At 51.8% G+C, this 23,013-nt stretch overlaps 7 protein-coding genes across 7 annotated transcripts; 3 read left to right on the top strand and 4 right to left on the bottom strand.

Moving 5' to 3' along the window:
- Positions 1 to 629: 629 nt before the first annotated feature.
- SAPIO_CDS8178 (uncharacterized protein) lies at positions 630 to 2,613 on the top strand (the record flags this gene model as incomplete). Its single annotated transcript, XM_016789872.1, has 7 exons — positions 630 to 840; positions 1,030 to 1,241; positions 1,393 to 1,626; positions 1,705 to 2,133; positions 2,202 to 2,313; positions 2,380 to 2,465; positions 2,524 to 2,613. 7 exons carry the CDS (start codon positions 630 to 632, stop codon positions 2,611 to 2,613), a joined length of 1,374 nt encoding a protein of 457 aa, XP_016640135.1.
- A 788-nt stretch (positions 2,614 to 3,401) lies between these two features.
- SAPIO_CDS8177 (uncharacterized protein) lies at positions 3,402 to 6,309 on the bottom strand (the record flags this gene model as incomplete). The annotated part of the gene is made up of 3 exons (XM_016789871.1): positions 3,402 to 3,584; positions 3,675 to 5,759; positions 5,821 to 6,309. 3 exons carry the CDS (start codon positions 6,307 to 6,309, stop codon positions 3,402 to 3,404), a joined length of 2,757 nt encoding a protein of 918 aa, XP_016640134.1.
- A 476-nt stretch (positions 6,310 to 6,785) lies between these two features.
- SAPIO_CDS8176 (Cytochrome c oxidase assembly protein COX15) lies at positions 6,786 to 8,362 on the top strand (the record flags this gene model as incomplete). Its single annotated transcript, XM_016789870.1, has 2 exons — positions 6,786 to 7,153; positions 7,252 to 8,362. 2 exons carry the CDS (start codon positions 6,786 to 6,788, stop codon positions 8,360 to 8,362), a joined length of 1,479 nt encoding a protein of 492 aa, XP_016640133.1.
- A 480-nt stretch (positions 8,363 to 8,842) lies between these two features.
- Positions 8,843 to 11,499, bottom strand: SAPIO_CDS8175 (Asparagine--tRNA ligase; the record flags this gene model as incomplete). The annotated part of the gene is made up of 13 exons (XM_016789869.1): positions 8,843 to 8,853; positions 8,930 to 9,044; positions 9,122 to 9,170; positions 9,232 to 9,251; positions 9,322 to 9,440; positions 9,514 to 9,573; positions 9,643 to 9,699; positions 9,760 to 9,941; positions 10,000 to 10,141; positions 10,202 to 10,264; positions 10,339 to 10,577; positions 10,638 to 10,841; positions 10,910 to 11,499. The coding sequence occupies 13 exons, from the start codon at positions 11,497 to 11,499 to the stop codon at positions 8,843 to 8,845; spliced, it is 1,851 nt and encodes a 616-aa protein (XP_016640132.1).
- A 1,034-nt stretch (positions 11,500 to 12,533) lies between these two features.
- SAPIO_CDS8174 (Nicotinamide-nucleotide adenylyltransferase) lies at positions 12,534 to 13,184 on the bottom strand (the record flags this gene model as incomplete). Its single annotated transcript, XM_016789868.1, has 3 exons — positions 12,534 to 12,637; positions 12,723 to 13,089; positions 13,158 to 13,184. 3 exons carry the CDS (start codon positions 13,182 to 13,184, stop codon positions 12,534 to 12,536), a joined length of 498 nt encoding a protein of 165 aa, XP_016640131.1.
- Positions 13,185 to 16,306: 3,122 nt separating this feature from the next.
- Positions 16,307 to 18,482, bottom strand: SAPIO_CDS8173 (uncharacterized protein; the record flags this gene model as incomplete). Its single annotated transcript, XM_016789867.1, has 2 exons — positions 16,307 to 17,864; positions 17,932 to 18,482. 2 exons carry the CDS (start codon positions 18,480 to 18,482, stop codon positions 16,307 to 16,309), a joined length of 2,109 nt encoding a protein of 702 aa, XP_016640130.1.
- A 1,285-nt stretch (positions 18,483 to 19,767) lies between these two features.
- On the top strand, positions 19,768 to 20,214 carry SAPIO_CDS8172 (uncharacterized protein; the record flags this gene model as incomplete). The annotated part of the gene is made up of 2 exons (XM_016789866.1): positions 19,768 to 20,003; positions 20,070 to 20,214. 2 exons carry the CDS (start codon positions 19,768 to 19,770, stop codon positions 20,212 to 20,214), a joined length of 381 nt encoding a protein of 126 aa, XP_016640129.1.
- Between the last annotated feature and the right edge of the window lie 2,799 nt (positions 20,215 to 23,013).

Raw genomic sequence — 23,013 nt, 5'->3', positions numbered from 1 at the left:
CTTCTCTGCTTTGCTCTGCTCTCCTTGATTGTAAATACTCCCTCTCGCCTCATCTCCCGCTCTTCTCTTCACTCCAACTAGTCCGTTTTCCCGCCCCGAATCTGGCTATTCGGGAAGTGGGACTGTACCTACTACTTGATACCTGCTACCTGCTCCCTGCTACCTGCTGCAACATTAAACCATCTCCTTAGCCTGGCGACCAAGTTTTGCCTCTTCTGGAACAAGAACATCCGCCACAACTCTACGAAGTACACTACACAAACGCAACAAAGCTCAGACAAAGGCGCCTTTTCTTCTCCTTTACACTCCACTATTTTCCTCTAGTTTTTATCTGATTTTTCTTTCTCTTCAACTCTCTTTGTTCAATTCAACCATTCATTTGCTTTGTAACTTGCCAGTGTCCCCTTTGTAATAGTTTTTTCTTCTTCTTTGTTTTCTCCCATTCCTGTGTGTTACATGCCTTCGTCTCGGACAACCGACTCTACCATACATATTCCTCGTCTTCCTCCACCACCCGCGAAACAGTCGCCCGAAGCCGACATAGTTTGATTCACTGACGTATTGGGCGAACTCTGTCTCTGTGAGCCGCAGCCAACGTAAACTTCCGCCGTACCCTAAGCATCGCCTTCATGTCGAACCATTCCGACGAAGATCTCCCCGGGGAGACTACCGGTCTCCTCAATGGCCATCACAATGAATGGCCGAACGGTCATTCTCCGTCCGGCGGCTGGAAGCACTTCTTCTTTAATCGCCGAAGCACACCCGGCACCGAGAGCCCGAACCGGCTTGTTAGGTACTCGGCCTCGACCTGGCATATCACCAAGGTTACTCTGATGAGCAGTGAGTCTTTGACCCTTTCCCTATCCAATGGCCGCGCCACTTGTGTTGCGATGCGAACCTAGACCGCACCGCAGCGGGAGCTCCGGCGGTCGGGACCCTACCCCTGCGTCTTCCTCTGGAGCTTGCGCATATCCGTCGCGCTGAGCATTGGATGTCTCCGCTAACCCATGACCTTGCGCGCACACGTAGACTATGTCAACTTCCTTCTCCTCATCATCCCAGTCGCCATCGTCGGCGGCGAACTCGGTTGGGACCCAACCACGGTTTTCATCCTCAACTTCTTCGCCATTATCCCCCTCGCCGCCGTCCTGTCTTTCGCGACTGAAGAGATTGCGATGCGTTTGGGAGAGACCCTCGGTGGGCTGTTGAACGCGACCTTTGGAAATGCCGTCGAGTTGATTGTTCGTCCTCCATTTTTTTTGCTCCATCTCCAATCGGTCGACCTGGCGTGCACACCTCATGTGTGGGCATGTTGGAAATTTGCATGCGCGCTTGTCGCATCTTGGTTTGTTACACGATGAAATGCTGACCCTATTTTCTCTCACTTTTTAGGTTAGCATTGTCGCCCTTCGCGATGGCCAGATCGAAGTCGTACAAGCCTCTATGCTCGGCTCCATTCTCTCCAACCTCCTTCTCGTTCTCGGCATGAGCTTTTTCTTCGGCGGCCTCCGGAACTTGCGAAACCCCGATGGTTCTGGCATGGAGCAGAGATTCCCCTCCGGCACGGCCCAGACGACGTGCTCGCTGCTCGCTCTGTCTTCGGCTTCGCTCGTCATTCCCGCGACAGTAAGCTTTAAGACAAACCCTCATACTAATTGATAAACCACACCCCTTCAGTGCGCGGTCTAACGAATGAACTCGCAGCTCTACAACGTCATCGACTCCCCGAACGAAGATAAGGAGGGCCCCATCCTCTTCCTCTCCCGCGGTACTGCCGTCATCCTCCTCCTCCTCTACGGCCTCTACCTCTGGTTCCAGCTCCGTACCCACCACAACCTCTTCGACGGCGTGCACCACGAAGACCCCGAGGCCACCCAGACTAGCGTCGAGCAGGAGGAGGAGCGCGAGCATGAGGAGCCCTGCATGGGCCTCGTCCCCGCCATCATCGTCCTTGTCGCCACGACCGTTGTTGTCGCCATCTGCGCCGACTACCTTGTCGCGAGCATCGATCCCATCGTCGAGACGTCCCAGATTAGCAAGGCTTTTATCGGTTTGATTCTCATTCCCATTGTGGGCAACGCGGCGGAACATGCTACTGCTGTTGTGGTAGCTATGAAGAACAAGATGGATTTGGTGGGTTATGCCGCATTGATAGGTTCGTTGGGCGCAATAGATTATGCTGACCTTTCTGGACTTTTTAGGCCATGGGTGTTGCTATCGGTTCGAGCATCCAGATTGCGCTGCTCGTTACTCCGTTCCTCGTCATGTTTGGCTGGGCTATTGGCCAGCCCATGTCTCTCCACTTTGAGACTTGTGAGTTTTGGGACGGTTTGAATGTACACGTGCGTGTGTGGGTGTTTGCTAATGTTTTTTGGGTAGTCTCGACTGTTGCCTTTGCGTTCTCGGTGCTGGTTGTTACTTATACCGTTCAGGATGGACGCTCCAACTACCTGGAAGGCGCTATGGTATGTTATTTTCTACCTTTGTTAGCTTGGTACACGACTGACCTTTCTCTCTTGTTAGCTTCTCGGTCTCTACTGCATTATCGCCCTCGCCTTTTATGTCAGTCCATCTCTCGACGCCAGCAAGGCCATCAAGTTTGTCTCTTCCTAAACGTCGACAATACCGAGCGAATTCGACCTTTCACTTGAAACGACAGAACCTGCAACAAGAAATATTCCTCCTACAAGCAGGATTTTCTTTAGAACTCTAGTTTTCCTAACTATTCTCGGCACGGAAGCGAAGATGAGCGGCTACAGAATGACTGAGAATCAGTATCGTCCTTGGCTTTCATGGCCTTGGGGGGTGGTATTTGTTTTGAGGGGGTTGGGCGTGGACCTGCCCTCGTGTACTATACGATGACATTCTTTTTTTTTTTTCTTTCCTTTTTCTTTTTTTCTTTCCTTTTTCTTTTTTTCTTTGGGCAATTTTATATGTTTAACTGGGATATTTGAGGTATCAAGCCGGTGTGGATTGCCTCATGGGAGCTTTCTAGCTCTTAAGACGAAGATTGTCGTCTGTATAAAGTTTGGTCTTGGCGTAAGCTCTCGGCATCGGATTTCCGCTTCGGAAGCTGATTCCTTGGCACTTTGATGTCTATAGTCTGCTAAATCGATTCACCTGTTGATTGTCGAACTCTGAATCGCAATGCAAGCTAGGAAGTTGTCCCTGACGATATGAACGCAAACATGAGCCTGGGAATCACTTTAGGGATGCAGGGCCCCTCTTGGAGAAAACGAGCGTCATTCCCGGCAACCTCTTGGCTCCACTCCAGACTTGGGTAATGACCGAGGGATGATCCCTAGGACCGGGGCGAGGTTGCAAGTGGTAATAGCCATACTCTAAAAGATTTCGTCATTTTCAATCCTTCTTCCCTCTGCCAGCTTCTCAGACTATCTCATCTATATTACAGGTCGTGACATAGGCGCAATAATGCCCTGCTTAATGATAACTCTAGGCTTAGTTCCAGTCTGGAACGTCTCCTTCGTAACCCAGTCTGCTCCCACCGGCAACCTCAATGTACCTTCATACTGATCCCTAGACTCAAATTCGTGAGGAAGCTGTGTTGCTAGGTACTTGTCGTTCTGTACACGAGGGATGGTTAGCGGGTCTATCTCCAGATAGACAACGAAAGGGAAACTCTCTATATCAAGAGAGCTACATAATAAACTCACCTTTTTAATCTTCTTCTCGTTAATAATAACCCGATCCAACTTGGCATCCTGCCGATCCTGCTTCTTCACGCCCTCAATCTTGGTAAGGAACCGGCCCTTATTCCTCTTCTTCTCCCGGCTGCTGATCCCATCCCCCGCCCAGCTACCCCATCCAGGCAGCGTGTTATCGATGACCTTGTCGTCCTGCTCCTCGGCGAGTTCTTCCTTTTCCTGCTCGAACTGCGCGACGACGTCGTCGCCGGCGAAAGCTCGCGCGATCAGGTCCTGATCGCGGATAGCGAAGGGAAGTTTCAGGTCCTCGCCGTCATCGCCGGAATCGACGTCTTCGCCGTCCTCGAGGAATTGTACGGCGGGCTTCTCCGTGCGGGACTTCACCTTCGTGGACTTAGTGTTGGGCTTGGGCTTAGGGGCACCTTCGGCGAGCAGGATTGAGGAGTTGAGGTCGAGTGGCTCGTTAGGATGCACGTCTTCGCCGTTCTTCTTGTTTTTGGACTTGCGGCGAGGTTCTGCGGTTGACCATGCTCCGGCGATCGAATCAGTCTGGACGATGTATCGACGGTCTCGGGTGACGCCGGCATCATTTCCATCATCGCCATCTTCGTCCATAGCGTCGACATCTCCGCCCTCCTCTTTCCGCTGTCTCCTAGCCTTGTTCTTGCTTGCCTTCTGGCCGGCAGCTGAGAGTGGTCCCGTCGCGGAGATGGCATTTCCCATACCATACTTCCTTCGGCCAACATCACCCTGATCCTCCTCTTCAACGTCGTCACCGTCATTATCCGAGTCGAGGTCCCTCTTAATCTGCGCCACAAGCTCATCATTCGCTTGCCTGAGACGCTCCTCTTCCCTCTTCATAAACTTGAGCTGCATCAACTTCGACTCGGGAGCACCATCATCGAAAGCCTCGGCCCTCTCAAGTTCCCGCCGAAGTCGCTCGCGGTCATCCTCAGAGTCACTGCCGGACTCGACACTCTCATCATCGTCAGAGTTTTCGCCAGCACCGCGCCCTTCAACCCTCTTCCGCAGCTCCTCATCCCGTCGCGCCATATCCACGAGCCCGGCTCGATAATCATCATCCCACACGGCCCTCTTGACCTTCGAGCCGGACTTGGCCCACTTGCTATTCTTATGCCTGGCGCCCACGCGCTCGAGGGCCCGCTTGCGATCCTGCTCTTCCCTTTCATCGTCGGAATCGATCTCGCCGGCTTCAATCATGGCTTCCTTGGCGGCGATCTCTTCTTTTTGCTTTTGCCTCTTGTGGATCCTGTGGTAGGCTTTGCTCTTGATCTTCTTTAGGCGCGCCATCTTCTTCGCCTCGCGAGATTGGAGCTCTCGCGCCAGTCGTCGCTCGGCTAGTAGCTCCTGCCGAGCCTGCTTAGATAGCTGCAAGTGCTCCTCTTCCGAAATCAAGGGCTTCTTCTTCTTCTCCTTGGTCAGGCTCAGACCGCTCTGGTCCAGCAGAGAAAACATGGTCTTCTCAAGCTCGGTCCTCGCGTCGGTAGGTTTCAGCGGTTGCATCTCCGTGTTGCCGAGACCCGCATTGGGTAGTTCTTGGGGGAGAGGGAACACGAGATGCTCCGCACGTCTGTTGTGCTTGATGGTCTCCGTCCACCGGTCGAGGGTCTCCGTCGTCTTCTCGTACGCAGCCTTTCGATCGATACGGTCCTGCTGGCGCTTTGGTAGAGGAACGTCTAACTTCTTGCTCAAACCGGGCCTAGTTTCCTTCTCTTCCTTCGTCATGAGTTTCAAAGACTTCTTCATGTTGGCGTCTTTGATGCCGAAGAGCCCGAGGTCCTTGAGTCCGATTTTGGGCTTCGTCGATTTGGTTGCGTCCTCGTCTTCGTCGACGCCAGCGAATTCTGCTACCAGGCTTTTGAGCGCATCTTGATCCTGGACACCGTCGTCATCGGAGTCCGTTCCGTCATCTTCTTCCGAATCGGCATCGCTGTCGTCTTCATCTGATTCATCGGAACCGGATTCTTCCTCGTCCTCCCCAGACTCCTCTTCGGCCATGTCTAGAGCTTGGGCGAGGTCGATGGCATCTTCGCCGAGAGACTCGTCGTCGTCTTCTCCGTCAGAATCATCACCCTGAAAGAATGGTTAGCATTTTGAGGTTAATACGGATGGAGAAATACGGAGACAAACGCACATCTTTTTCCTGATTGGACTTGCTTCCACGGAACGCATAGCCCTGAAAAGTCTCATTGTCACTCTCGCCAAACGCTTCATCACTGTCAATCTCCGAATCCTCATCATCCTCCGCCAGTCCTCCTAGCCTCCACCTATTCCCCTCATCGTCGCTTCCCTCCTCAATATCGGAGTCTTCCTGAGCGGGCCGGCTGGGCCTAGCTCGTTTCCTCCTCGGCCCCTCATCTTCTCCTTCCGAACCCTCCTCGGCATCCCTTCGGTGCTTCGGTCTCGCATCGTCAATATCCAAGATCCGGTTTCGGCCGCTCCTCTTCTTCTCGCCGTCCGCAAACTGCTCCGAAGCAATCTCAAAGGCGTTGAGGGCTCTCGTCTTGGAACCTCCTTTTGGTTTCGCCTTCGACTTTCCTTGGTTTTGTTGTTGTATTTTCCCCGCGCGTTTCCCAAGGGGTTTCGCCGTCGGCGCTCGTCCGTGTGCTTGTCGACCTGCCATTGTGGTGTTGTTCTGGTGGACAATTTGCAGGTATTTTTCCTTCCTAGGTTTTTGGCGTCTAAAGGCGGTGCGTTTTTGCTAGCTTTTTTTTTTTTTTTCGATTGGGAACTTTCCTTTTCTGCCAGTGCATTTCGGACGTGGGGTCAGGGCGGTGAGCACTCGGGTTTCCCTGGTACAAGGTACAAATGAAGTGTACCTCGACAGTGCAATGTTACTTCGTCACACACGCCACAGATGGCTAAAGCTTGGGCCACACTGTCCCCTGGCCTGGATCCAGCAGCCAATAAGAATTTTAGGAATTAATAATTATTCCAAAATTTTCGACCTCGTCTCGTACCACAAACTAAATGGCGTCTTGAGCAGACGGGCTCGAAATCAGCCCATCTCCAATCTCCCATCTCTCACGACACTCGTTTCTTTCCCTCCTCCCCATCTCACAACACACCCCCTTCAGTTCGACGACAATGGCATATCTAATGCCCGTGTCGCGAAGGCTAGCCACGAGGCTAGCCGCTCCCTCTTCGATATGTCGCCAATGCCTACAGCGCGCATCCGTACCTGCCGGTCCCTCCCGCGTCCTTGATGCCGTCCGACAGAGCCGGGCTATCCCTGTGCAGCAGCAGGTCCGGCTCCAGACTACGGCCTCGACTATCACGGAGCAGATCAAGGCGGCGTCGGAGGGAAGCAGCAAGGCTTATGCTGAGGCTTTCGAAGATGCGACGAGTAAGAAGAAGATGCCCGAGTTTACGACGTCTAAGGCCGTAGGTCTTTGGCTTCTCGGTTCCGCTGTTAGTGTTTTTGGTATTGTTGTCTTTGGCGGCTTGACTCGCTTGACAGAATCTGGGTAAGTTTGAGCACCCATCTTTCTCAATCATCTCTATCCTATTACCGTGCTTCCCCCAATTGGACTTTGCTAACGACTTGTTCTTTCACTCTTGCTAGCTTGAGCATCACCGAATGGCGCCCCGTAACTGGTAGCAGGTTTCCCGCAAATGAAGAAGTCTGGCAATCCGAATTCGACAAGTACCGCGCCTCCCCCGAATTCCATCTGCTCAACCCGCACATGACCCTCGAGGAGTTCAAGAAGATCTACTTCATGGAATGGTTCCACCGCATCTGGGGTCGCGTCATCGGCGTCACCTTCGTCCTCCCCGCTATCTACTTCGTCGCCCGTCGCCGCGTCTCCCTCCCCATGGCCCTCAACATCGGCGGAATCTCCGCCCTGATCGGCTTCCAGGGCATCATCGGCTGGTGGATGGTCAAGTCCGGCCTAAAGGATGACCTCTTCGCGCCCGGCTCCCACCCCCGTGTCTCGCAGTACCGCCTTACCACCCATCTCGCTACCGCCATTCTGTGCTACTCCTGGATGCTCGTCTCGGCCCTCACCGTCCTCCGCACCCGCCGTCTGCTCGCTGACCCCGCCGGTGCTCTTAAGATGGTCTCGACCCTGAAGAACCCCGCCCTCACGACCCTCCGCCGCTCCGTCGCCGGCCTCACCATCCTCGTCTTCACCACCGCGCTCTCCGGCGCTCTCGTTGCCGGTCTCGATGCAGGCCTCATCTACAACGAGTTCCCCATGATGGGCCTTGGCCTCACGCCTCCTGCCGCCGAGCTCTGGGACGACCACTATTCGCGTAAGACCGACCGCTCTGATCTCTGGTGGCGCAACATGCTCGAGAACCCCAGCACCGTCCAGCTCGACCACCGCATCCTCGCCACTACCACCTTCTTCTCCGTCCTCTCCCTATTCCTGTACGCCCGCCGCGGCCAGGTAGCAGCAGCCATCCCCCGAAATGCTAAGAAGGGCGTTAACGGCCTCCTTCACCTTACCCTCGTGCAGGTCGCCCTCGGCATCTCTACGCTGATCTACATGGTTCCCTTGTCCCTGGCTGCCCTCCACCAGGCTGGTGCCCTCGCCGTTCTTACTGGTTCTCTCGTCCTCGGACACAGGCTGCGCATTCCCAAGCATCTTTTGGCTACCCTAAACAGGAGGGTCCAGATTGCTGCTAAGTCTTCTGGCGCCTCGACCACCGCTAAGAAGGCTGCCCACTAAAACATAAAACGGTGAAACATTGATGAGAGTCGGGGAAAGAAAATATTCAATCCTCTCCGGCGCTCTCACTACATCTCCCCACTTTTCTGCGTAGCTCGAGGGCTACGTATGTATTATTTATAGCAAATAGAGCCATTTGTATATCATGACAAGAAAAAGACAGGGGGTATAAAGGAGGGCCAGCTGAGCAGGGGAAGTGTAGTGTGTACATAAAAGTCACGGTTCGCCACTCTTTTTATTGTTCTTTTTTTCTTTTCGGGTCTTTTCCGGCTCACTCTCTTGTTTCAAAACCCAATGTATCATAACGAAAAATAGAAACTAGGCCACCCTTCTACAAAGAGACCTTTCTTATTCCATTTCTCTGATCCTCTTTTTTCTCACTCAAGTGAGGCTCTATCTAGGAATAACCCGCCAAGTCTAAAATGCCCCGAAAATACCCCGGAATCCGCTGTCCAAAGGTTCGAGTTTTCGCTAGCCAAGCTACTTGCGAGCTGCCGAAAAAGTGAGAAACCAGACCAATGCCGGAAGAAAGGGTGTTGGGGGAGGTGGTCAAGGAGTTGTACTTACGGACTTCCTCGATGGGAACGGGTTCGACGCCGACCACTTCCGCGGCGAGCTTCTTCTCCTCCCTCTTCTGCTCCTCCTTCATGAAAGGGAAGGCGATGACCTCGCGGATGGAGTACTACGTTTATATAAGTTAAAATCTCATCTTTCGGGAAAGGGAGGATGGTGGTTTGGGGAACGGGAAAAGAGCCATACATTGTTGGTCAAGAACATGACGAGTCGGTCAACTCCAAGACCCCATCCACTAAAGAGTGACGTTAGTAGCAGCCCCCAGTGTGTAGTTAGTAAGAAAATGATATGCATACCCGGTAGGAGGCAGACCGTACTAGAGAGAATCGCGGTGTTAGTTACGGAAACCATTGACGTCATTTGGAAGATTGGTTTGAACGGCTTACTTCTAGGGATGTGCAGAAGTTCTCGTCGATGAGCGTAGCCTCGTCGTCACCGGCGGCCTTCTGACGAGCCTGCTCCTCGAATCGCAACCTCTGGTCGAAAGGATCGTTCAACTCGGTGTCTATCACAAGGAGTCAGAATTGGACAAGGGGCTGGTGGACACGAGCTTGCAGCTCGTGGTCTGGAGCACATACAGAAGTTGGCAATCTCCTTGGTGGCCACAAACACTTCGGCTCGCTCGCAAAGACCGGGCTCTAAAGTTGTCACAGGTCAGGTATACTTGTATAAGGTTCGCGGTGAAACTTCACAACAGCCAAACTTACGATCGCGGTGATACTTGGCCAACGGAGACATGACCTGGGGATGGCCCATGATGAAGGCTGTGAATTAGGTTAGAAGAAGAAGACCCCAAGAGGCAATGCCTTAGGTTATGGTCTTACTAGGCGATATGCACTGAGACTCGAGATACTCTCCAACCAGCGTGTCAATCATTCGCGAATTGGTAAGGGGCGGCGTGCACTCGACGTTCATCTTCTTGAGCACCTTCTGCAAGAAGGCATTGGTCTCTTCAGTGTGAAGCTGGTCGCCAGGAGGGAACTTCTCTCCGGTCGCCTTCTCAAGCCTTTTAGGGAGGATTAGCTTATTGTTACACACTTCATTGATGGGGGGATCGGTCTTACTCGGGAATCATGTCGAGACGGGGCCAGGGCGCCTCCCAGTTGATCTCGAACTCCTTGCCCTGCTGGTTGGTGAAGCGGGTGATGTAGCTGCCGGTGACGGCCTTGACGAGACCAGAGAGCAGCTCCTCAGTCCTCTTGGCGACTTAAGGAAATTTTAGTTGGCCCTAGTCCTAGTTCGAAATGAAATCGAGATCGAGCTTACCATCGTGGAAATCGGCAAAAGCCTCGTAGTATTCAACACTGGTGAATTCGGGGTTATGGGTCACTGAGTTCACATATTTAGCACCAAAAGCACGCCAAAACCCTCCAATCTACGCAGACCACTCCCCAAGAACTTACAGTCAATGCCCTCATTTCGGAACTGCTTGCCAATCTCAAACACCTTGTTGAGACCACCAACGACGAGCATCTTAAGGTACAACTCAGGAGCGATACGCATGTACATCTGCATATCAAGATCGTTGTGATGCGTCTCGAAGGGCTTGGCCGTAGCGCCGCCAGCAATGGCGTTGAGGACAGGGGTCTCAACCTCGACGAAGTCGCGGTCCTCGAAGAATCGACGAATGTAGGTAATGATCCTTGAAATCTCGACGTATTAGCAAAGCGCGACTTGGGGGTGCGGGAGGCGAGAAACTCACTTGGCCCTGGTGATAATGGTCTTGCGTGTGGAATCGTTCATGATGAGATCAAGATACCGCTTGCGGTGGCGCTCTTCATGGTTCTTGAAGCCGTAGTGCTCATCGGGAATGGCGTGCAAACACGGCGTAAGGAGGACGACCTCGGTAGCAAAGATAGAGAGCTCTCCCTCCTCACCCTTGGCAAGCCTCGACTTGGGGGCAGTCCTAGATGCGCCCTACATCAGCAACCCAGCTTCCAGCCATTGATAGCTTCAACCATCCTCTACACTTACCGTCCAGGGAAACCGACGATACCAATAATATCGCCTCTCCTCAAATGCTCATGCTGCGCCTCAAACGGAACACCCCCCTCCTTGGCTTCCTGCGCCTGACACATAACCTGCACCTTAACCCCCTCATTCCTCACATCATAAAAAAACAACTTCGACCCCGAAGACCTCTTGGTGAAAACCCTCGCACCAACCTGAATCACCTTATCCCTCGCCGTCTCCCCGCTCTTAAGATACCCAAACTCCTCAGCAAACTTAGCCAGATCATACGTCACGTGGAACTTGTGCGGGTACGGGTTCGGGTTCTTGGTCTCCCGCAGCTTGTTGATGTTGCGGCTTCGAATCTCGAAGTACTGGTTCGGCGTCAGCTCCTTCTCAGCCGCCTCGGCGCTCGCGGCGGCGCCAGCGGACGCCTGCTTCTTCGCTGCGGGTTGCGCAGGCGCGTTGGCTGCCTTCTTGGCCTTTTCGGCCTCGCGCTGTCGCGCCTTGATGCGCTTCTTGAGCTCCGTCTTGGATACCATCTCGCCGGTTACTTCGTCCAGTTGTAGGTTGGCGACCTGTTCGGTCGGCGGGGCGGGGATCGCGTCGGCCATGGTTACGTTCGATTTTGATGTACGATGGAGTGCTAGAGATCGTGAGGTTGGTGTGTTGGTGTTCGTAGGGGCTCAATGGCAATCGTAGAGAATTGGCCCAAAGATCAAATTCCAGATGGAAACAAAATGGAACAAAAACAACGAGTTTGTTCCCGCGTTTATAGAGGCTTCCCGTTGCTCTAGATTTTTCCGTTTTCCGGCAAAGCGAGAATATGATACCAGAACGTGGGGCAGAATTACTATCGATAGATAAAGTGAGTGTGCGGCGGGGCTTTCTTTTTTTTTCTTGGGAGGAGGGGTCGTACGAAGTAACTTTGGCTACTTCGCAAGTCACTGAGTGACTCAGTCTTTTGGAAGGAATTGAATTCGGATGTACCTTGTACTCCGCAACAAACTTGAATTGGACTTGTATTTTTACATTGTATTTCATAGCTCCTCTGTACAGTCTACAAAGGACCTCAATTGCGATTATGACTCCCTCGCAATCAGGAGCCGTTCAGGATGTCGTGTGCTTCCACGTCAGATACGAGAAAGGGAATTCAGAAGCGAGATGAGGCTAGATGAGATGATCTGGAGACGGACGGAGTCGTTCCCAAAACGTAAATATTGAATGCCAGATATATTCCCTGATTCCAACGCCAGATAGACACAGACTGGTTCGTGTCCAACTTAAAAACAGTGACCGACCCAGATTGAAGCCGAGTGTCTGCAAAGAAAAACAAAAAAAAAGCACTAGGGACCCCCCTCTCTTTAAAATAGCGCTTCAACAATAGACTGGTTGCTCCCTCCATGGTCTAAAAACCCTCTAGTCGCCCTGCCCCATCTCTTCTCGAAAACAGTGACGTTTTGCAAATAGCCGCGGTAATGACGGTAGAGTCTCTCATAATGGCTTCTCCCGCTTCCCAAAGAACACCGAAAAATAGAAAAGAAAAGAAAAATCATAAAGGCCAACCGCAGAATGACATAAACAGAAAGGAACAAGAGACAATAACATTCGCCCAATAATGTCTCTATGGTAATCTAGGCAATGCGACCTATTGGCTGCCGGAGGATCCCGCAATGCTCGCCGCAGGTGATGGCTGCCTCTCCTGGTAAAGACCGGTCTTTTCGATGTAGTCGATAACAGGGTCAGGGATGACTATTTAGGAGTAATGTTAGCAAAAAGGGCAAGCGAAATGTGAGAAAATAACTAGGCAGAGAGAATACGAGAGAGGTCCACGTACGGTAGCGAACGCTCATATCACGCTTAATGTGCAAGCGAATCTGCGTACTGCTCATGTTATTCTGGAACACCTGTTGAATAACATGGATATTCTCCCTCCAGGGCTGAAGGCTGGACAGCGCCTGGTGGATATCGGTTCCGGCCCTCTCAATGATGAAGGCTCCGAATCGGCCGAGGATATGCTCGAGGTCATCTCGGCTCCAAACTTCGGGCTGGCTCATCGTCTGGATAAGATCGGCGCCCGCAAGGAGTGCGATCCTGGGCTTCAGCCTCTCCTTTCCATCCGCCGAGAGAATGCCGTCCGGGATCGCTCGGTTTATTTCCGTCTCGAAGTGGTCAAGGACCTTGGCTGTGGGAATGAAATCACTCTATATCTCGGGTCCCTTTTAGTTAGAACGCGCCGAGCTCCCGTGGTAGATAAGGTAGGGGAACGCACGCTGAGAGCCTCGTAGGGATCAACCATGATCATCGGAGAGTGTTCGACGGCGAGTTGGCACATCCGCACCCGGTGGCATCCGGGGGCGAGTCCAGCTTTCTAAATCCGGCAAGGTTGTATGTTAGCCCGATCCATCCCTTGATCCTCACAGACCTTCGAATGGCCCGTTCACAGATGACCAGGCTAGAGGAGAAGGTGTCATAGGGTCGTAGACCATGTTCATCTGTTTCCGAGTTTTAGAGCTAGCTTTCACATACCTTGTATCCATCCGATACTGGTGATAGGTAGCTGCACCGACATAGAAATTAGCAACCATTCACAAACACAAACACCTCCCATCATACGACCAAAGCAAAATAAAGGTATCAAAGAGCTTCAGAGCTACAAAAGGCTCATCCAGGGAAAAAGAAACAACAAGCGACAACACCTACCCGCCAACAACCTCATAAGGGCTATTCGAATGCCTGCAATAATCCGCAGCCATAGGAAACATCCGCAGATGTAAAAAGGTAATCGGAGAAACTACATTTCAAGACACGCCACCACTTCGGTCAGCACAAAGTAAAAGGGACGCTTTCGAATATGCCCGGGGGACGCCCCAAAAGCATGCATGCAGTGTCGTCAACCCGGTGCGTACGGTGGTGGGGGGTACAAGAGGGGTTCCAGGACACAGGAACGAGCGGGACTTGGGTGAGGGGGGAGGGGGAAAGCACCCGCCCTCTATCGGGAATCGGAGCGAGTACACAACCAACGTACAGGAGCCGCAGGCCACCAATATCAACGGGGTCTTGTTTGGTTCCTTCAATTGCCTCCGTATCCGATCGGACGGGAATTGATATGTTTCGAGAGTCATGTCGGTCGTCGGTACTTGTCCGTTGTGGTCTGTCGTCGTTTGCGCCATCGCTGTTGGTTATTGTTTTCTCTGGAGTTTTTATTTTCTCTTTTAGCCCTCCCCTCTTCGTCGGGTATTGCGATATGAAAGGCGTTCCAATAGCTGGTGACGTAGATCTAAAATAAAACAGGGCGCAAGGAGAACTGGGATCTCCTGCGAAAGAAAAAAAAAAGAAAAAAAAAAAAAAAAAAGAATGGGCCGAGGCAAGGTCGGGCGGTTTCACGAGAAAAGAGAGGGAGTTGGTTGTACAGAAGGGGTTGTTCTGAACTACTTTCAATGAGCGAATGCCCGTTGATCGGCAATTTGACCTGTACGAGGGGGATTCAGAGGGGCAAATGAGGGGCCGTGGCGGCGCTGTCCGGCTGTTGGCGAAGATAACTCGGACCTGGCTGGCAAGACTCGGGTTGGTGAGAGAGGGTGAGGGTGAGGGTGAGGGTGAGATAGGGAGAGACGATGGATTTGAGAGTTGTAGAAAAAGAAAAGGAAAGAGGTTTTGGGAAATTGAGAAGAAGGTAAGAGAAGTACGAGAGTTTTCACACAACAACAAAAAGAGATGAGCCCCCCCGGGGAAAAGGTTGGGGGTTAAAATGCTGTTTAGTTGGATTCCCCGACGCTAGGCAGCACGAGCGAAGGAGCCGAAAAGACAAACGGACTTGGCTTTTTGTGCAAAAAAAGCTGAGGAATTTTGTGATGAACATTGAGGATTGCTAATTGCTAATGCTGCTACTAATAGAAACGAAGGTTCATTGCATTGCGGTTGCTGGCGGAGGCGGACGAGTCAACCGTGAGCAGTGAGCATGGATGTTCGAAGGTGGGAAAGTGGGAGGGAGGGTGAGGCTTCCGTCATCTGGTATTGCTACGTCGGTGGCAACGGACGGAAAGCGCGTTGGAGAGGTATCGTGTACAAAGTTCTGAGTCACGCGCGTGTTTGGCTCTGGTGTACCTCTCAGAAGACTGGAAAGTAGACGCTACAATTGATTTAATGTACCGAAAGGGCGCAAAACGGTCCGGAGAAGCAGCGAAGGCAAGAAGTAACTTGAAGAAGCTTCGGTTCGTGGTGGTGGCGGTACCTTCATCCTTCGTCGTTGAAAGTGCTGCTGCTCGAGCGCTTCGGAGTTGCGTCAAAGTAAATGCAAGTTTCGATCGACCTTGCGTTTCCCATTTCGATTGATCATTGCGTGGCCGAGTATGACCAAAGTCTTTAGGACTTTTTACTAAATCATTGATATCACCGGAGGATCTCGTTAATTGATCTCTGTATCCGATAGCCGAGCCGCGCCCAAGAGCTCCCCGCAAGAGGTTCCAGGGGATCCATGTGACACTGATCACTCCCCGTCTAGATAAGCTCCTATATCCATTGAGGAATCTTCCAGGACGTTAAAAGCAACATACTCTAGAGCTGAGGATGAGACCTAACTGAGACCTGGCGTCCTGCAATGACTGCAGGAGCTCAATCTTCGCCCAGCTTCTTGGATCCTGGGTTGACAACCCCGCGTCCTCTTAGCTGATTGAGTGGGATTGATTCAACGCGTGGATTAGCCTCTCGCTCGCTGTCTCAAGGCAAGCTGCACAAGCTCACCTGGACAACAACTTCACCAAACATTCGCAACCATTGAGCAAAGCCCACGAGACCAACTCCAACAACCAGCCGAAACCCGCGGCCATGTCGATCCTTGTCAAGTTTTAACTTCGGTTCCGCAGTGCTCGGCTAGCGCCGCCCTCGGGAGACATCCTGCCACCTCCTGCCAAGAATGTGGAATGGGGAATGCCCCCGTTTGATACTGACAAGCGTCCAAGGACTTGACAAGGGACCAGAAACAAAGTTTGTGAACCGCGGGTATGAAAACCCTTTGAGAGAGCTCTTAAAAGGACCTCTCAAGACTTGTAACTGTCCACGGCATGAATCGACGTCACGAACTCACGGAAATCAAATGCAAAACACACACCCAAAGCAAAGTCCATAAACCGAGTCCTCGAATCCTTTTGACCAGGAAAACTACTAGTAATACAATTACCGGAAGTCCAGTTTCTCTGTACCTAAACCTCGACCATTAGAATAAATCTGATTTTGTACCCACCCCCATTCTGCATGTCCTTCCGAGTTTATTCGAAGTTTGTGTTTGTGCCAAGCCAAAAAAATTATTAGATGTTCCTTTCACCGTTTTCTGTTTTTCTTTTCCGTTTTCAGACTGATAGCGGCAGCTTCAACGCGTGGGCCGCTCAAAAGTGTCATGTGTCAAGTGCTAACCTCACCACTTCATCCTATATACATGCTGTCTCCTCCGTTGGTTCCATGCATCGTCATCGTGTTGTTGCCATGCATGGTGGACGCAGCACTCATGCTGGGGATAAATCGTGTTACCGTAAGAGCACCCCGGGGAATGGGCATGCTCGCCGTATGGCGTATCATGTAAGCTCCTTCGGGAGGTCTCTGGACATGACCTCTTGTTCTTGGAACGTGAAGGGTATCCTGCTGGTGGTGGTGTTGGGCGTGCTGCTGCAGTTGTTGCATCTGCTGTTGCTGTTGCTGTTGCTGCTGCTGCTGTTGTTGTTGTTGTTGTTGTTGCTGCTGCTGCTGTTGATGATGCTGCTGTTGCTGAGCCTGCATCTGCTGAGCCGACGGCATTATTGAGAAACTAACATCATCCTCCATCTCGGCATCGGCATCGGCATCACCGTCACCGTCGACATCAGCGTCAGCATCACCATCGACGTCCACATCTACATCGACATCAGCGTCGGCGTCCACATCAGCATCGGCATCCATGTGGTTCTCGATATCAACATCGCCATCAGCATCACCGTCAGCGTCAGAATCATCCGGAGTAGAGTCCGCAGTCCTTTCGGGTTCCGCAGATTTGCTCTCGGCCAAGGGTTCCGTTGTACTCGTCGATTGTCGCTTCAAGGACTGCTGTTGTTGCTGCTGCTGCTGCTGCTGTTTCGGTGGGGACTGCTGGGCATTCTCTTGCGTGACCGCGGATCTGGACTGATTCGGCTGGGCTTTCGCCTGAAGCGTGCCTCGTGCCGGAGTGGGCGCCACCGTCTCTGGCAGCGGTCTCTGGCCGTCCAGGCTGTTGTCAGACAAGCGCTGGGAGACAACTACAGTCTTCCATCGATCGATCGCTCGAGAAATAAGGGTATTCAAATCCGCGTGGCGATCCTCCAGCTTCATGCCCACGCTCTTGATACCATTTACACTCGCTTCCAAAAAGTAGTTCAGGGCCCTTGGGTCAATGGGGATTGTCTGTGGTGACCGGACCTTGAATTCCTTGGGCTGTTGTGATTGGTTTAGCTGATCCACCTGGGACTCCAGGTGGGATATTCTCTGCAGCATAGTTTGGCGTTCCTCTCGCAGGGTCTCCAGCTCTTTATGTCTGCTGCCAACACTTCTAGCCATCTCCAGGAGCCAAAGCTCGTCTTTCCTCTGTGCGGGCAGTTTCTCCCAAACGGTATATGACGACTGAAGGTGGTCTTGGATCTGGGATTCGAGCTCCGCGCAGCGCTCCTCGACTTTACTTATCTCCGCCTTGGCATCATGGAGCGGCGACCTGGGTAGTAATCGGTTCTCTTCTGTAATGGTTGTTGTTGCCGCCGCACATTTTATCCTCCAGACTTTGAACTCTTCTCGGAAGAATGATTTGAGGGCTTCGAATTCTCTGTGACCGGGAGCTTGTATGGACCACGAGGTGGGTGAAGGGTACTGCGTAGATGAGAAGAGTGTCGGGGGCGGACGGAGGCACTGCAAGGTGAGGGCGGGGAAATCGAGGGTCAGGGGGTTGAAGTCGAAAGGGACGGACGAGGCATCGATTTGGTTCCTACAAGAGCCCATTGTGATTAGTTCCAGAAACTTAGCACAGCTAATAAGATGCCTCGAGATCTTACTTGGCGGCTCTGAGAGAACCGAGCAGTTCCGTCAACGCAAGCTCGGCCGCCTTCGCCCTATCCATGGCTTCTGCCATTTTATTCCTCGCATCGAACTGGGCCTTTTGAGCGTGCCGGCTTACAGCTCGATTACCGGATCTCCTGCCATTCGCCGTAGAATCGCCATTTGTACCGTCACCATTCATGTCCCATCCGTTCAGGGATCCGTTGCTGTCCTTCGGAGAAAAGGACGACTTTATCGTCTGATTGGATGAGTCCCGAAGTCCAGATGCCTTAGGCGTGCCGGCAGGGGTCAACGTTTCTCTCCTTGCCCGCAATGAATTCCGTGCTTGACGGCGAGTGATATTCCCACGTAACCTCCTAATCTCTTCAACATCGTGAACATCGTCTGGGGGTTTCGGTTTCTTGTCTTTTATGAACTGGTCGAGATGTCTTCCGAGCGAGGACGAGGTGAAGGCCACGCCGCAAAACTGGCACACCTTGTCTTTCGGGGCGGGATACTTGGGACCCGGGGTCCCTGGTTCGGATTTTGCGGATACAGACTCAGCCATGGCGTATATCGGGGGTGAGGTATTATATATCTAGAGGCAGAAAGGGGTCTCGCGCACTCGTGATCGTCGTCAGGTCCTCCAGTGGGATCGGTGAGTAGGGTCGGGACTCGAGAAGTTGAGCATAAAAGGAAGCTGAAACCTGGCACGTAGTCTTGAAATATGATGCTGGGAGAGAAACAAGGTCTTGCAGTTTTTGCTACGAGTCCCCGGTAAAACAGGACATCAATCGCGAGAGTATCAAGGTCAAAGGGGACTAGAATTAAGGACGAAGGAGATAGGCATCAAAGTAGAGGAAGGCCGGAATCGACCAAAAGAGTGGTGACCTTGGCTAAGGGCGGCTCGACGAAGCGGGATTTGAACGAGTGACTAGAAGATTGAAATTAGGTGAGAGAGAAGAGGATAGAACTTCTCTCCCTAAGGCCTGACAGGTCGTCGTCCCTTTACAACCCTTGTGGATAGAGGAAAGAAGAAGGGGAAGAACAAATGATGGACTGGGAAGGAAGGGCCAGAGCAGCAAGAGGCTCAAAATACTGCAGGTGCAGAGGAGAGTGCTCCTAGTCCTTAGGAAGGTGCGACTACGAAAAGGAAGGTAATTCTGCGGTGGAGTTGAGATGACATGCCCACACCTAGGAAAAGAGATCGAGATGGAAAGAGGATGAGGTTAAGAAAACTTTTTTTTTTACCCTCGGGACCATTCGCATCGAGATGTGCAAGCTTCGACGAACGCTGACACTTGTCCGTCTCCGTCTTGCCTCTTTCTCTCACCTGCTGGGCTGGGTCTGGGCCGCTGGGGGACTGCAGTAGTGACGCTGACCAGTGGCAGCAAGGAGAGAAAGGGGAAGTCGACACGCAGGTTTAAAATTATATCTTGGTTTTTTTCTAATAAGTGCAGGGGTGTTGTACCTGAAGGCCCGCAATAGCCCGCCTGGCCCCTCCAGATTGGCGCTGCTGAGCTGCACAGCTCATTGGTTCAATGTTCCTGGATCCTACAAGCCAGCACGACCAGTCCATCCACAGTCCATCCAGCCCATAGTCCCAGAGCTGCAGTTGCACGCCAGAGTTACATCGCACTCTGCCTGTGTACCGTCGTCAGGTATCTCGTACCGCGCCAGGTTTACAAGGTACTAAGAACGTACCAAAAGGCTGCAGCTCGCTCGGATTGTTTTGTTCCCCACGTTCAGTCCTGTGCTTCCTTTTTCCTTTCGCTTGGCTCGACAGCAAAGATCAGCCATCTCAGAGAGAGCATTCGCAAGGAGTCCCATTACTTTTTCTATCCTCTTGTAAGATGGATGCGCAACAACCCGATTTTCTGGAGATGGCACGATGTATCGGCTCTCTTGGAGAGCAGGTTCAAAACTGTCAGAATCTACCAGCTATTCGGCAAGGCAATGACATTGTCGAGGCACTCAACCGTGTTAATACAAAGCTCGATGAAATCAAAGCGACGCAACGAGAGCACTCGCAATCATTGCAAAGACAGGAAGGGGCCCTATCGGCACTGGCCACCCGCGTTTACGCGAAGTAAGTTTATGGTGATATTTCTCCCTATTTTGAAGTTCAGGTTGCTAACCTACGCTACATTTACAGTGAAGCAAATTCCCTTGCCGCTCTTGCCAATTCAAGGGCAACAGAGGATCACAGTACACTAGTCCCCCTCAAATCCGTCATCAACAATGAGGCTATCCCCGGTTTTCCCAGGACGATCGCAGAGATCAAGAACTTGGATGGTTAGTGTATTCTCACCCTCTCTTTATGTATAGTTTTATTAATGCTCTCTTCTCTTAGGTCTAGAGGCAGCGCGAATTCTAAATCTCCTTAATCTCCCTACCGGAGGAAGTCCTCGCGAGATACGACGTTTACTCATGCTTAAATCCGGTATCACTTCCGTACCACCTTCATAAAAATGGGAGGGACAATACCACATGGCCAGGCCTCATCCTGTCCGTTGGATGGTCTGAGTGCTGCCTACTAGTGTAGTGGTAGTTGGGGCTCCTGGGGGTACTTCGTAGCAGTGTGCAGCCTCAACGCTCTGGCGGGGACGATCCCTGGGGGGAAAAGCAAGGGGCGACCCAGCATGGACGGCATAAGACGCAGTACAAGTAATAATATACTTCATCTCGAGAGGGGATAAATCGGTTGAGTTGACGATTTTTGAAGTAGCGATCAACGATGGTGTGCTTCATCAGCAGTACGGAGTACGGTTGGATTGAACTGACCGGGCCGCTTTCGTGGAACATCCATCGATAGGGAATCGATAATATCAATATGAATTATCAATTCTCGTATCAGTTGGGCATCCAGAGTCGGGGTTGTGCCTATCACTGCAAGTTCTGGTGCTTGTCCACATCCATATGTACCTCGAGAAGATGTTGGCTCCTGTGATCCTCTAGAGTGAAAATTACTTTGTCAGCCCAGGCGCATGAGCTAAGACGGAAATAGTGCTGTGGCACGACAGATCAAAATTCTTGACCAAACCTACAGAGGAATATCAAATATCAACAGACCGACCGATCCAGCTATCAGGGGTTTACGGGAGATCATCGATGGAGGTTAAAGGGGTTCAGCCGAACCAACGAAAACCTGAAGTCCACTAATAAGGGATCAGCTTTTGGACTGCTCCTTTCTTCCAAGGGCCCCAGTCATGCCTGGGAGAAGTTTTTGTTTTGGTATTTTGGTTCATTAAAATAGAGCAAAAATTTTTAATTTGTTCCTAAATTCAGGGCCCCGTGGTCCCAGATTCACTTGGACAGAGCGAATCTTGTTTCTCCAACACCGAGTATCTGAGATAACGCATGCGAGCACCTGGGAGCGGCATTCCGTCTTGGTGGCATCAACGGTACACTAAATACGAAGTCAGTTAGCGACTCCTCCCAACGCACGAAAATACGCCAAATTCCCACCTGCACCTGTTACCTCCTGTCCTTTTCGGCGTGCATTTTCACACCTGCTCCTACCGAAACCGTCATCTCTGTCTGATGTACGAAGTACGCGTATGCTATTCTCGCGTCAGATGAGAAAGCGAGGGGTACAAGTAGGTTCATCTGCCATAAAGTTATGAACATCATTACCATGGCTGGAAAGCGCCACTTTTTTTTTTTCTTTCGAACAGACCACTTTTTTTTTCACTTCTTGAATCAGCCACGACTTTCGTGGAGAACCCACCGTTTCTAGGCGAGGCGAGGTCCCTGTGGAGAGAGTGTGAGAGGGAAGAGAGGAATATCATGTGCAGTTCTACGAAGTAGAACAGGCCAAGTATCAACGGGTTATAGCAGCCGCCCATGGCTCTTTCTCCCTTCCTGGATGGACCGGCCCCAAAGCGCTTTCATTTCAATCGTGCGACGACGAGCTGCGGGCGACTTCGCCGGAACGACAAAAGACATTCGAGAAGCAGGAGTAAAGTATAACTCACAAGCTGTCAACAAAGTGTATTCTCGGCGGAAGAGGCTACCCCTTATTGCCCTCTGCATCTAATAGCGTGTCACAAATGCATATTCTGAGAGTGGCAGTCATTTTACATTGCAGATAAGCTGCACCGGAGCCTGAACCACCGTGGGGGAAGCACCAGGTCACATCCGTTCCAATAATCCCGAATCGAGTTCGCGAGTGGTTGATCGTTTATTTTGCTACCACGTAGCAGCGCGGCGTACTTGGATAGGAGACTTTCAAGGTGTACGGTCTAGGATCCCAGGTGAAGAATAGAGTAAGGCCTTATTTTTAGCTGCAAAGTAGGCCCGCAAATAGTTCGGATTGCCTGGCTTCATGTTCAGCCCAGTATCATTGCAGTGCCTAATGTTGTGTAAAACGACGCTCTAAGCTCTGGGCCTGGAGCAACTTTTCCCGTCCCTGACTACCGGACGTTTCCGAGAGAGACTACTCACCCAGACTATTCAGTTCGGTGACAGTTTTTGGGCTGGTGTTTGACCGTCCAAGATTCCCCTTTCAAAAAGACAAAAGCACCGTCGGTGTCTGTAATTCAATTTCATCTTCTCCTGCATTTGTGCCTCAATCAAAGAGGAAGGAGCTTTCGCAGCTTATTCTCCCCATGAACGTTCCCCATGTATTACGAAGAAGTTGACATTTGATCTCCGGTCTTCTGCCCTGCGAGCGAGATGGTAAAAGCAACGAGTCCAAAATTTGGATTCTCCCCCGGTGTCGCCGTTCGGCTCACTCTCTTCCCGAACTCCCCGTCCTGTGAGGTGCATAGCTCCTTCTCCCTGCTTGCCTGTTTGGTCCTCCACTGCCCTTGGATCTGGCAATTAAACTGCCCATCGCCAAGGGGGAAGGAAACATCCCCCGCGAAGAGAAAGATTGAGCCCTGCGAGAACATGCGCCGTAACCACACAGGGTAATATTAGCACACAGCATCTTGGCACCTGTCGGGGTACGTTGGGGTCTCTACGGGGTACTTGGAGGCATGATGGATTTGCGGCCCCCAAAGTGGTGAGCGTACATCAATAGATGTTTCTCGACTCCCCTGTTCCCTGTCTAGGAAGCCCGAGACTCTGCTTCCTATGAAGCCGTGCAGCATGCA

This window comes from Scedosporium apiospermum, assembly GCF_000732125.1.
Source record: "Scedosporium apiospermum strain IHEM 14462 chromosome Unknown SEQ_SAPIO_0121, whole genome shotgun sequence".
In the NCBI taxonomy this organism is placed as follows: domain Eukaryota; kingdom Fungi; phylum Ascomycota; class Sordariomycetes; order Microascales; family Microascaceae; genus Scedosporium; species Scedosporium apiospermum.
This window is presented reverse-complemented; position numbering and strand designations above follow the sequence as displayed.